General features: G+C 50.7%; 1 protein-coding gene across 3 annotated transcripts; it reads right to left on the bottom strand.

Moving 5' to 3' along the window:
* Positions 1 to 1,959: 1,959 nt before the first annotated feature.
* LOC148649557 (ornithine decarboxylase-like) lies at positions 1,960 to 6,377 on the bottom strand. Of its 3 annotated transcripts, none has more exons than XM_088602389.1 (10): positions 6,262 to 6,377; positions 5,784 to 5,881; positions 5,461 to 5,634; positions 4,707 to 4,879; positions 3,617 to 3,751; positions 3,357 to 3,522; positions 3,106 to 3,268; positions 2,818 to 2,918; positions 2,369 to 2,580; positions 1,960 to 2,252 (listed from the first exon to the last, which is right to left on the bottom strand). In XM_088602389.1, exons 2-10 carry the CDS (start codon positions 5,877 to 5,879, stop codon positions 2,213 to 2,215), a joined length of 1,260 nt encoding a protein of 419 aa, XP_088458515.1. In that variant the 5' UTR covers positions 5,880 to 5,881; positions 6,262 to 6,377; the 3' UTR covers positions 1,960 to 2,212. The 3 variants fall into 3 exon arrangements, with proteins under 3 accessions (XP_088458515.1, XP_088458514.1, XP_088458516.1); XM_088602388.1 differs by having other exon boundaries at positions 5,784 to 5,975; positions 6,262 to 6,318; XM_088602390.1 differs by lacking the exon at positions 6,262 to 6,377 and adding an exon at positions 6,177 to 6,224.
* Between the last annotated feature and the right edge of the window lie 5,507 nt (positions 6,378 to 11,884).

Below are 11,884 nucleotides of genomic sequence, written 5' to 3'. Positions count from 1 at the left end.
ACTGTTCTACTGCACTGGGACTGTAGCTCCTATTGTAACAGACTGTTCTACTGCACTGGGACTGTAGCTCCTATTGTAACAGACTGTTCTACTGCACTGGGACTGTAGCCCCTATTGTAACGAGCAGACTCTGCGCTCGCGCCTCTTGGCCTACCACTCCCAGACCGCCCCGCTGGTGCAGTACTACCGCGCGCGGCAGATCCACACCTCCACACCGCCGTGGACGCCTCGCAGTCCCCCCACGTCGTCTACGCCAGCATCCTCGCCGCCTTCTCCCACGCCACCTGTAAAGACCTGGTGCTCTTCGTCTAGCGCTCCCCGTCACCCTCCTCCTCCTCTCTCTCCCTCTTCTGTCACACTCCTCCTCTCTTTCTCTCACGTCACCCTCCTCTTCCTCTCTCTCCCGTCACCCTACTCCTCCTCTCTCACCCTGCCCCATCACCCTCCTCCTCCTCTCTCTCCCATCAACCTCCTTCTCCTCTCTCTCTCCCTCTCCCTGCCCCGTCACCCTCCTCCTCCTCTCTCTCCCTCTCCCTGTCCCATCACCCTCCTCCTCTTGCAGATTCAAATTTCAGATTCAAAGAGCTTGGCACAGCCGAATAATGACACTGCTGCCAAAGCGTATACAATTAACACACAGCAAAAACACTGGACATTTACATACAACACATAAAACATTATTGAGAGACAGACACACTGTTCCTCAGGCTGGGACAGGAGATCACACACTGTATTATTATTATTATTATTATTATTATTATTATTATTATTATTATTATTATTATTATTATTGAGAGACAGGTTTACTGTCTGTTCCTCAAACTGGGACAGGAAGTCACAGACTGTATTATTATTATTGAGAGACAGGCTCACTGTCTGTTCCTCAGGCTGGGACAGGAGATCACACACTGTATTATTATTGTGAGACAGGCTCACTCTCTGTTCCTCAGGCTGGGACAGGAGATCACACTATGTATTATTATTATTGAGAGACAGGCTCACTGTCTGTTCCTCAGGCTGGGACAGGAGATCACACACTGTATTATTAATATTGAGAGACAGGCTCACTGTCTGTTCCTCAGGCTTGGACAGGAGATCACACACTGTATTATTTTTATTGAGAGACAGACTCACTCTCTGCTCCTCAGGCTGGGACAGATGATCACACACTGTATTATTATAATTGAGAGACAGGCTCACTGTCTGTTCCTCAGGCTGGGACAGGAGATCACACACTGTATTATTATAATTGAGAGACAGGCTCACTGTCTGTTCCTCAGGCTGGGACAGGAGATCACACACTGTATTATTATTATTGAGAGACAGACTCACTCTCTGCTCCTCAGGCTGGGACAGATGATCACATGGTGTATTATTATTATTGAGAGACAGGCCCACTGTCTGTTCCTCAGACTGGGACAGGAGATCACACACTGTATTATTATTATTGAGAGACAGACTCACTGTCTGTTCCTCAGGCTGGGACAGGAGATCACACACTGTATTATTATTATTGAGAGACAGGCTCACTGTCTGTTCCTCAGACTGGGACAGGAGATCACACACTGTATTATTATTGAGAGACAGGCTCACTGTGTTCCTCAGGCTGGGACAGGAGATCACACACTGGACTAAAGCCCTTTTGGAGTTCCACCTCCAGTAGGATTGGAAGGTGATTGTGGCAATTGTGGGAATTCTGGAATGATGTGTGTTATTTTGGGGAAGAATGTTTGACCAATCTCAAAGTATTTCTCACGGTGCAGCAGAAAGTGCATCTCGATCCCTGCCTCTGTCTCTCTGACCAGTACCTCCTGTCACCTCTCCCTGCCTGTCTGGTTCCACTCTCTGTCTTTCCTGGGTCTGCGACCTCCTCTGCTTCTCTGCTCCCCCTCCCAGCATCCATGAACCAAGCCTCTCTCCCAGCTGAACACAAAGTGATCACCAAGGCAGCACCAAGAATTTTACGTCAGTAAGAATTTTAATCTTGTGCAGCACCCGTCATGAGACATGATCTCAGGGCACTTTACTGTGAAAGAACACACAGACTAACACAGCAAACTGAACAGAATCAAGAGCTCCATTTGAAGATTTGAACATCTTGACTGACTTGCAGTGCAGGCTAGACTGAAGCTGCAGTGTCTGTGTGCAGGAGAGCACTGTGCACGATGTCCACAGTCGATCTCAACCGGGTACAAGCTCCAGGACTGCGGGCTCATGGGTTACGCTCTTCCCCAGCTTTCTGCAGGTATTCCCTGGAAATAAAAGAACGGGATTAGAACACGAGCAGGACCCCACTGGGCAGAAGACCCCCTCTGGACACATTCCAATGATCCTGCCCAGCTTGTTCTGCTGGTGTGAGGGGACTCACCACAGCAGTCTGGGCACCGTGTAGAGGACAGGGGGAGGGGCGAACCCGTTGAAGTGTGAGGCCAGGGATATGGAGTAGGCCCCGTGGTCGAAGAACAGCAGCCAGTCTCCCAGCTCCAGCTCCGGCAGCAGCCAGTCTCTGCCAATCATGTCAAGAGGGGAGCAGGTGGGTCCCCAGATTGTGCATCCCTGCAGGGCCTGGCTATCATGCTTCTGTAGGAAGAGAGGAGACCACAGTCAGCTGTCTGTGAAAAGGGCAATGAAAATCGGTTTCTTGCATAAAGAGTGATAAGTAAAACTACACAGTTCTACTGCTCACAGTTGTGTAATATCTGTTGTTATACTATACAGCCCACTATAACACCAGTTAAATAATTAAAGCTACACTGCTAGGCTCAGGGCCTCAGGGCTGACAGAAGGCTCATGCTGAAAGCCTGCAAAAACACTCACTTTCACTGTGCAGGGCTGAATGTACCTGCCACCATCAAATTGAATAAAGTTAAAGGAGCCATGGAATCCATCATTGATGTAATAAAACATCTTCTTCTCCCCTGGAAAAGAAGAACAGAGAAAAAAGGAAAAACAGGAAATGTAAAGCAGAGTTTTTCACAGCAGGAGAACTGGACAGCTTGCAAAGCTCCGTGCTCCTCTACGGACGACATGTTTGTCCCCTCACATGGACTCCAGCTGCTCGTTCCCTGCTGGGAAGTTGAAATCTAACCCTCTGGACAGGCTCACCCCTAGCGGACTCTGGGCTTGGGGAGACCTCCTTCTTCCCGGTCACGCTGGCCGCCAGAGTGAAGGCCGATGTCACGTAGTACCGGCCTGGCTCGGAGATGACCTCCACCCCACTGCCTGCTGGGAAGTGGAGCTCCAGGGCTGTGTTGATCACCACAGCAAGCTGAGGAGGAAGGAGGGAACACAGAGCACTGATTCCTGAAGGCTGCTGGAGACCCACTGCAGTGCAGCAGTGTTGAGTCTGTCCTTACCTCCTCCAGAGTGACCCCTGTGTGGTCAGTCCCAGGGAAGCCGCCCCCGATGTCCAGCAGTGTCATGCTGTGTCCCAGGTGCTGTCCCAGAGTGAAGACGGAGCGGGCGTCTGCCATGGCCAGGCTGAAGGCCTCTGGGTCCTGGCAGCCACTGCCCACGTGGAAGCTGGGGCACAAATAGGAGCCATTTTTACTTTGATTGAGCTGCAGCAGCAATAAGGGTATTATCCCCCACCACGGTCCTGGGACACATGTCTCACCTCACCCCAACCACCCTAACCCCCAGCTCTCTGGCGATCTCCAGCAGACATCGGCTCTCCCACAGAGGCGCCCCAAACTTCTCATTCAGGGGCACAACGCTGCTGGAGTCCTGGACGCTGATCCGCAGCAGCATCCTGAAACAAGACACAGGGAGGATGTCTCTCAGCAGCTGGAGACGCCCGCTACCGCAAGAGCTTCTACTGCGTCAGGAGTCTCCCCAGGAGCTCACGGGGATCGGACCCGCCTACAGAATCAAGGCCAGCGCTGACACTGAGAGGCTCTGAGCCCTTTGATTCTCACACTGCGAGATAACAGGAGGCATTAACATGGCTGGAATGCGATAGCAGCAGGGTACAGCATGACGGTATCTCTATAAACATGCATGCAGTGATTGTATGGATATACAGGTGTGCAGTCTGACAGTATGTCTCTAACATAAGATATAGACATATACATATCAGGTTACCAGAAAGTTCATTATAATCTTATACTTTACTCTCAGGGCTCAGGAGGCCCGTCCCCTGTTCTCACTGTGCTCAGGAGGCCTGTCCCCTGTACTCACTGTGCCCAGGAGGCCTGTCCCCTGTACTCACTGTGCTCAGGAGGCCTGTCCCCTGTACTCACTGTGCCCAGGAGGCCTGTCCCCTGTACTCACTGTGCTCAGGAGGCCTGTCCCCTGTACTCACTGTGCTCAGGAGGCCTGTCCCCTGTACTCACTGTGCCCAGGAGGCCTGTCCCCTGTACTCACTGTGCCCAGGAGGCCTGTCCCCTGTACTCACTGTGCCCAGGAGGCCCGTCCCCTGTACTCACTGTGCTCAGGAGGCCCGTCCCCTGTACTCACTGTGCTCAGGAGGCCCGTCCCCTGTACTCACTGTGCTCAGGAGGCCCGTCCCCTGTACTCACTCTGCTCAGGAGGCCCATCAACTGTACTCACTGTGCTCAGGAGGCCTGTCCCCTGTACTCACTGTGCCCAGGAGGCCTGTCCCCTGTACTCACTGTGCCCAGGAGGCCTGTCCCCTGTACTCACTGTGCTCAGGAGGCCTGTCCCCTGTACTCACTGTGCCCAGGAGGCCTGTCCCCTGTACTCACTGTGCGCGGGGGTGGTGCAGGGCGGCCTGTCTCAGCTCCTCCTGGCTGTCGAAGGTGGCCAGCTGGACATCGTGCTTTGCGGCGAACTGCAGGTGCGAGAGCTGCTTGCAGGGCTGGGCGAACACAATCCTGTGGGCCGGCACCCCCAGGGCCAGAACCAGCTGCATCTCCCCCTGAGACACACGCAGGACAGCGGAGCTGAGCGCAGCCACACACACAGCTGGCCTGCGGGCTGGGGGAGGGCGGCCCCACATGAGAGCAGAGCTGCACTGGCGTCAGGACAGACAGGGCCTCACAGACGCCCGCCTGGGTCCTGTGTACAGATCCTCAGTCTCACAGCTTGACTGTGACAGTGCTTGTCATTCATTTAAAACTAGAACTGCTTCAGGTGCAGTTTGTGTGTAAACACAGAACCTGAAGCAAATCTAGTTTAATTATCTCAACCACTCCAGGCTGTGCAGCCAAATTAACCCCAATCAGATCATTGAAAAAACAGCTGCTGTGTTGTTCTAAATAAGCCTTCAGCTAGAATGATCTGGAGTTTCAAATCCTGTCAAACAGGACAGTCCTGCCACTCCTGCAGATAAACTCAGTAGCTTAGCATACCAGTAACCCATTTCCCCAGTCCCTCAGTCTCACAGTCCTCCCAGTCCTCCAAGTTCCCACAGTCCACCAGTATCCCAGTCTCTCAGTCTCCCAGTCCCCCAGTCCCTCCCAGTTCCCCCAGTCTCTCAGTCTCCCAGTCCCCAGTTACCTGGCTGGCGCAGTCAAAGCCGGCCCCCAGCTGTGCCAGTGTCCACAGCACTCCCGGGCTGCTGTTGCACTTGACGGCGTAGAAGGGGTGCACACGGGGCAGGGCAGCGTGCCAGCGCTGGTGTTGGAGCACCACCTCGCCCAGGTCTGCCACCAGGAAGGCGTCCTGCCGCCCCTGGGCAGAGAGACAGGGAGCCTCTGATCGCACACGGGGAGCAGCATCACCCGGCACCCCGACACACAGACGGACACAGTCGACACGCTAGCAGCACAGCAATCAGACAGAACCAAACGACTCAGGCGGTCCTGTCAGGAGCCTCTCACCATGCGGGACCTCTCCTCTGTCTCCCTCTCCAGCCAGTCCTGGGAGCTCTGCCCCTCCTGCAGCACGGCCAGCTGGAATCTGCCCTCCACGTCCATCTCTGAGAGAGGAAGAGGAGGACAGGGGTGAGGAAGGACAGAGGCTCCAGTTGTCATCAGCTTCAGGACTTTTATATAACACCTTGACCCAGCTCTCTGAATCAAATACAGACAGAGAGACAGACAGTGAAACCAACAGATATACAGATAGAGAGACAGACAGTGAGACGCAGACAGAGACAGAGACAGATACACAGACAAAGAGACAGAGGGAGACAGTAAGACAGACCGTGAGAAGGACAGAGACAGATGCACAAACAGAGAGACAGGGAGACGGAGACAGTCAGGCACACAAACCGATAAAGAGACAGACAGGAGCTTCAGGAACACTCTGGTGTTTTCGTGTTGAAGCTCAGCTGTGTTGTGGGTGAAAGTCTCTCACCTGCGCTCTGCTGTCCTCAGCGACCGAAGGAGTTTCCCTCACTGCCTGTGTCAGGGTGGGACTGTGGGCTACTTATACTGTCCCTGGAGCCTTGGAGAGTATGCAGGAGTAATTAACTGGGAGGTGATATCTCTCCAACTCAGAGAGTTTGTGTGTCTCAATTTAATATTAAAATAGAGAGAATGGAGGAAACCTTAATGTGTTTGGTTGGTGGTTAAGGTGTTGGAGGTCCTTATGTAGTAATTTCTTATCCCCAGCCTTGTACACAGAGGAACAATAACCTGAGGGCTTGTCTAGAGGTGTTTGTGTAGATACAGAACACTGCTGGTCATCTGTTGTTCCTTATTGCGAAAACTTACAGACAGATTCATCAGGATATTAATTTGAGAGACATCTTCATGGTACAGTAGTTTCTCCCTGAGGGTCAGGAGATCAGGACACTGTCCAGCTGCTGTCCAGTCACAGTGGTCAACTGTGCCGGACACCTGTATGTACCCTGAGTGACCCCAGTGTGCTCAGTGACCTAGCAAGTTAAAACGTTGAGGGATTTAATCTTTCAGAGGCTTTTATACAGCTGTCTGTGGACCTTTACTTGTTTCAGGTCTGTTGTTTTATCTAAGACTGTCTAGGTCTGGAGGGTCAATTAGTCTGTGAGGTGCAGTCCTGGTCCTGCAGGGTCAGTTTGTCTGTGCAGGGGGTCCAGTCCTGGTTCTGGAGGGCTTTTCCACTGCACTGGAACTGTAGCCCCTATTGTAACAGACTGCTCTACTGCACCGGGACTGTTCCGTCCACAATCCTGTGGGCCGGCAGCCCCAGGGCCAGAACCAGCTGCATCTCCCCCTGAGACACACGCAGGACAGCGGAGCTGAGCGCAGCCACACACACAGCTGGCCTGCGGGCTGGGGGAGGACGGCCCCCACATGAGAGCAGAGCTGCACTGGCGTCAGGACAGACAGGGCCTCACAGACGCCCGCCTGGGTCCTGTGTACAGATCCTCAGTCTCACAGCTTGACTGTGACAGTGCTTGTCATTCATTTAAAACTAGAACTGCTTCAGGTGCAGTTTGTGTGTAAACACAGAACCTGAAGCAAATCTAGTTTAAATATCTCTCCCACTCCTGGCTGTGCAGCCAAATTAACCCAAATCAGGTCATTAAAAAAAAAAAAACAGCTCCTGTGTTGTTCTAAATAAGCCTGCAGCTAGAATGATCTGGAGTTTCAAATCCTGTCAAACAGGACAGTCCTGCCACTCCTGCCAGTAACTCAGTATCTTAGCATACCAGTAACCCAGTCCTCCAGTTTCTCCCAGTTCCCAGACCCCATCATTGTTATTTAAAACCTTTTGTTATGCTGGGCCCAACAAGGTGTTGAAACAGGCTCAGTAAAAATTAGAGTTAATGAGCCAGGCTATGCAGCACTCAAGATAATTTATTCAATAACAACACAGAAGATTGAAGACCACTGAGAAATACTTCCAAGAACCTGAAACAGAGACAGAGACAAACTCAAGGCAGGGTTAGTGACTCAATGTCTGAGCCCTGAGGAATGATTCTGTGCAATGTTCCCTAATTGGCCTGATCTCGTTGAGGATGGCCCCAGTGAGTTTCCAGCATGTGCAGAACGCAAATTGGCAATTGGTGGCACTAATGCAGCAGTGCTGGAGCTTGTTGGGGCATAACCATGCACACTCCTGAAGGGGCAACCTCTGGGCCCTGGACCAGGCCTTCTGGGGAACCTCACATGGTATGCCCAGATTAGTGGTGGAGCGGTCAACTGTCTCGCTGGGACCCCAGACTGATCTTCAGCTCCACGCCCCCACCAATGAACAAGGTATTGTAAATTTCCTTGGACCCATCTGGAGTCCAGAGTCCTCTGCAGCTGGTATTCTTCCGAATCCTCCAGACGGAGTGGGCGACTCACCTGGCATCACTAGTGCGGGTGCAAGTTTCAGCCGAGACGTGGAATGTCGAGACCTTCGAGCCGAGTGTCCTGGGGAGCACAAGGTGGTAAGTGACAGCATTCACCTGGTCCGTGATTCTGAGTGGGCCAATGTACCAAGGTGCCAGTTTCCTGGAGGGTACCCGAAGTCAGAGATGTTCAGTGGAGAGCCAGACCCGCTGCCCGACCCCGAGAGAAGGATGTCTTTGGCGTCGATTAACAGTGGCTTCCCGACGTTGGGTGGCCCTCTGAAGATTTGCCCACACAAGTCTCCAGACTTCTTCCAGTTGTCTGGTCCTTAGGTCTGTGGCTGGTACTCTAGAGCTGTGGGAAGAAATCTGAAGGAGAGGTGGTTTAAACCCATATTGGCATTCAAAGGGTGAAACTCCTGTGGCCAAGTTCACCAGGTTGTTGCACGAGAACTCAGCCCAGGGAAGATGTTGCACCCAATCATTCGAAATGCCGATACGTGGCACTTGAGGTAGGAGGTCTCATATCCATGGAAGAGGCGGAATGAGTTAACCGTGGAGCCTACGGAAGACTTTCGGAGCACAGTTCCGAGGTATTGTGCCTCATCAGTGGCACTGCGTCCCAATTTCTTCTGCCATCTCGCGGACAGCGGACAGCGGACAGCGGACAGCGGACAGCGGACAGCGGACAGCGGACAGCGGACAAGGTTAGTGACTCAATGTCTGAGCCCTGAGGGATGATTCCTCAGGGCCTAAATACGGTGCAATGTTCCCTAATTGGCCCGATCTCGTTGAGGATGGCCCCAGTGAGTCTCCAGCATGTGCGGAATGCGCATTGGCAATTGGTGGAGCTGATGCTGCAGTGCTGGAGCTCGTTGGGGCATAACACTTTTATAATCTACGTCCTATTACCATACCTCCTCCCTCTTCTTTTGAGTGCCTTGTTTTAAATGTTTCTATCCCCCAGTCTACTATTATTGCCACAGTTTACAGACCACCCAAACCCAGTGAAGCCTTCTTAGGTGAGTTTGCTGATTTTCTCTCATTTTTATGCCTTAAGTTTAAAAGGATCCTTATTCTAGGGGACTTTAATATACACATCGATTCAAGGTCTTCCAGTCTGGCTAAAGACTTCCTTTCTCTACTGGGATGCTTTGATCTTACTCAGTTTGTTTGTTCCTCTACACATAACAAAGGACACACCTTGGATTGAATTATTGCAAATGACTCTTTTGTCTCCCACTGCTCTCCCCTTGATCTAGGCCTCTCTGACCACTTAGCCATTCTCTTCAATCTGGAATTACCTGTTTCTAACACCTCCCCTCCCACGCTCTGTAAATTCCCATAGCTGGCGATCAATTGATCACCCAAGGTTTGCAAATTCTGCTCTGTCCTCCTTATCTTGTTTCTCTTCCTCTGACCCTCTAGAGGACAAAATACAGTTACTTGACAGTGCTCTTTTATCCACCCTCGACACCTTTGCTCCTTTAAAACTCAAACCATCTCTTTCTCTCGCCCAGCCCCCTGGTACAATGACCATCTGCGGTCCATGAACGCAGCCTATCACAAACTTGAGCGTAGGTGGCGTCTTTCTGGCCTAAATGTACATTAGCAGGCCTGGAGAGGTTACTATAGAGTCTGCTAGATCCACCTACTTCTCTCACATCATTGAAAATCACCAAACATCTTACTTTCTTGTCTCGAGACTGTGTTTGGAGTTTCTAACACTGCTCTCAAATGGTTCAAATCTTACCTCACTGATCGCTGTCACTTTGTCTCTCTTAATGGGTATAGGTCTGAAATTGGTCTTGTTAAGTCTGGTGTTCCTCAGGGCTCGATACTGGGCCCCTTGCTCTTCAGCATTTACATGTTTCCACTTGGTGAGCTTTTAAGATCACATGGCCTCAGCTATCATTTCTACGCTGATGATACTCAAATATACATCCATACCAAACCAAGTGTTCACATTACTCCTATCCTGGAGTCCTTGCACTGGCTTCCGGTCAAATTCCATGTAGACTTTAAAATCCTCATGCTCACCTATGAGGCTCTGCATGGCTTGGCACCTCAGTACCTGTCTGAACTATTCTCGTCCTACTCCCCACCTCGCAACCTTCGCTCTTCTAACTCTGGTCTCTTTACTGTCCCCCAAGCCCGTCTACATTGTATGGGCGACAGGGCCTTCTCCTATTATGTCCCCAAGCTCTGGAACTCTCTGTCCAAGGATATCAGAGAGTCACCTTCTCTAAACTCCTTCAAATCCAGACTCAAAACCTTCTTCTTTAGAAAAACCTTTACTTAGTACCACCATCCACGGTCTCCTCTATATATTGTAATTGTTATATCTTGTGTACTCTTTTTATTTATTGTTGTTGTCATTCTGTAAAGTGCTTTGAGAAGCCACCTTTAAAGGTGCTATATAAAATTAAGTTTATTATTATCCCCAGTCCCCCAGTTCTCCAGTTTCCCCCAGTTCCCAGTCCTCCAGTTTCTCCCAATTCCCAGACCACCAGATCCCCAGTCCTCCCAGTCCCACAGTCTCCCTGTTCCCACAGTCTTACAGTCTCCCAGTTACCTGGCTGGCGCAGTCAAAGCCGGCCCCCAGCTGTGCCAGTGTCCACAGCACTCCCGGGCTGCTGTTGCACTTGACGAAATAGAAGGGGCGCACGCGGGGCAGGGCAGGGCAGGGCAGCGTTTCCAGTTCCTCAGTCATCATTGCCACTAATCATCTCTTCATCACCTCAGACCTCAGCCTCTGCTCTGCCTGCCCCAGCTGTTCCCTCAGTCTCAGCTCTGTCTGTCCTCTTCAGTGCTGTCATCAAATTAATTATCTCGATTGCCGCATATCTTGGCCTATTGACTCTTATTTTCACAGAGCCCAGCCTAACAATAAGTACAACTGCTGTTGGGTTGGATTTGATCATGTGGCAAATCACAGTAGCTTTAATTTTAAGCAATACATTATACAGAGACATACTGAAAACTTTGGATGCTTAATCAAACACATTAGTCATTTGATTTATGACAGGCTAGATTTAAGTGTATAAAATACTGTAAAGTTAAACCTCTTACACTATAAATAATGACCCGGATTTTCTGAAGACTGAGCTGCCGGAGCCTCGACTGTGATCCCAGGGATTTTTCTTTTGTAAAACCTTCTTACAAACTTTAACTCCATAAAATAACACACTGACTCACTGCGCCCTCTGTACCCCTGCTCCTCTAAGAAGCGCCAGTGTGGAGCCCCCTCACAAGCACTCGGGGGGACACCCAGGTGTGGCTGACTGCTGTAATGGAAAGTTACCGAAGAAAAGTGTTTTATCCTAAAAATGTTGTTTACGGGCAAAACTGTGTTGCAAAAGCAGCTGGATTGTTAAACACAAAGTGTGATTGCACCCAGCGAGTCAAGAGCACAGAATCTTCTAAGAATATGTTTATCTCTGCTGTCAGCAAAAGGCAGATGTGAAACCATTTGCGTAACTACTTTCTATCCTGCTTAAAGCAAAAAACCTATTAGGAATGGAAAATGACTGCCTCACCTGTCCTTGAAGTGTTATACTAGCTAAAGTTATAAAACAAGGGACTCTCCTCCCTATGTGCTTTGAATCAGCTTCTACTTTCTGCACAGACAGGTGGTTGCTGTTCCCATATTGCAATATGAATAAATGCCTTACTGAGTGAATGAGAACACCTCTCATGGCTCCTCTTTGATGAAAT

This window comes from Lepisosteus platostomus, chromosome 13, assembly GCF_059453375.1.
Source record: "Lepisosteus platostomus isolate fLepPlt1 chromosome 13, fLepPlt1.hap1, whole genome shotgun sequence".
In the NCBI taxonomy this organism is placed as follows: Eukaryota; Metazoa; Chordata; class Actinopteri; order Semionotiformes; family Lepisosteidae; genus Lepisosteus; species Lepisosteus platostomus.
Note: the sequence above shows the minus strand (reverse complement) of the source record. Positions and strands in the feature narration are given on the sequence as shown.

Excerpts from the sequence above, each read along its gene's own strand:
- LOC148649557 (XM_088602388.1), bottom strand. The coding sequence starts at position 5,936 with ATGACAACTGGAGCCTCTGTCCTTCCTCACCCCTGTCCTCCTCTTCCT. Across the intron at positions 4,880-5,460 it reads GCTTTGACTGCGCCAGCCAG|GGGGAGATGCAGCTGGTTCT; the intron begins GTAACTGGGGAC and ends CGTGTGTCTCAG. Across the intron at positions 2,581-2,817 it reads TTCAGCCCTGCACAGTGAAA|AAGCATGATAGCCAGGCCCT; the intron begins GTGAGTGTTTTT and ends CTCTTCCTACAG.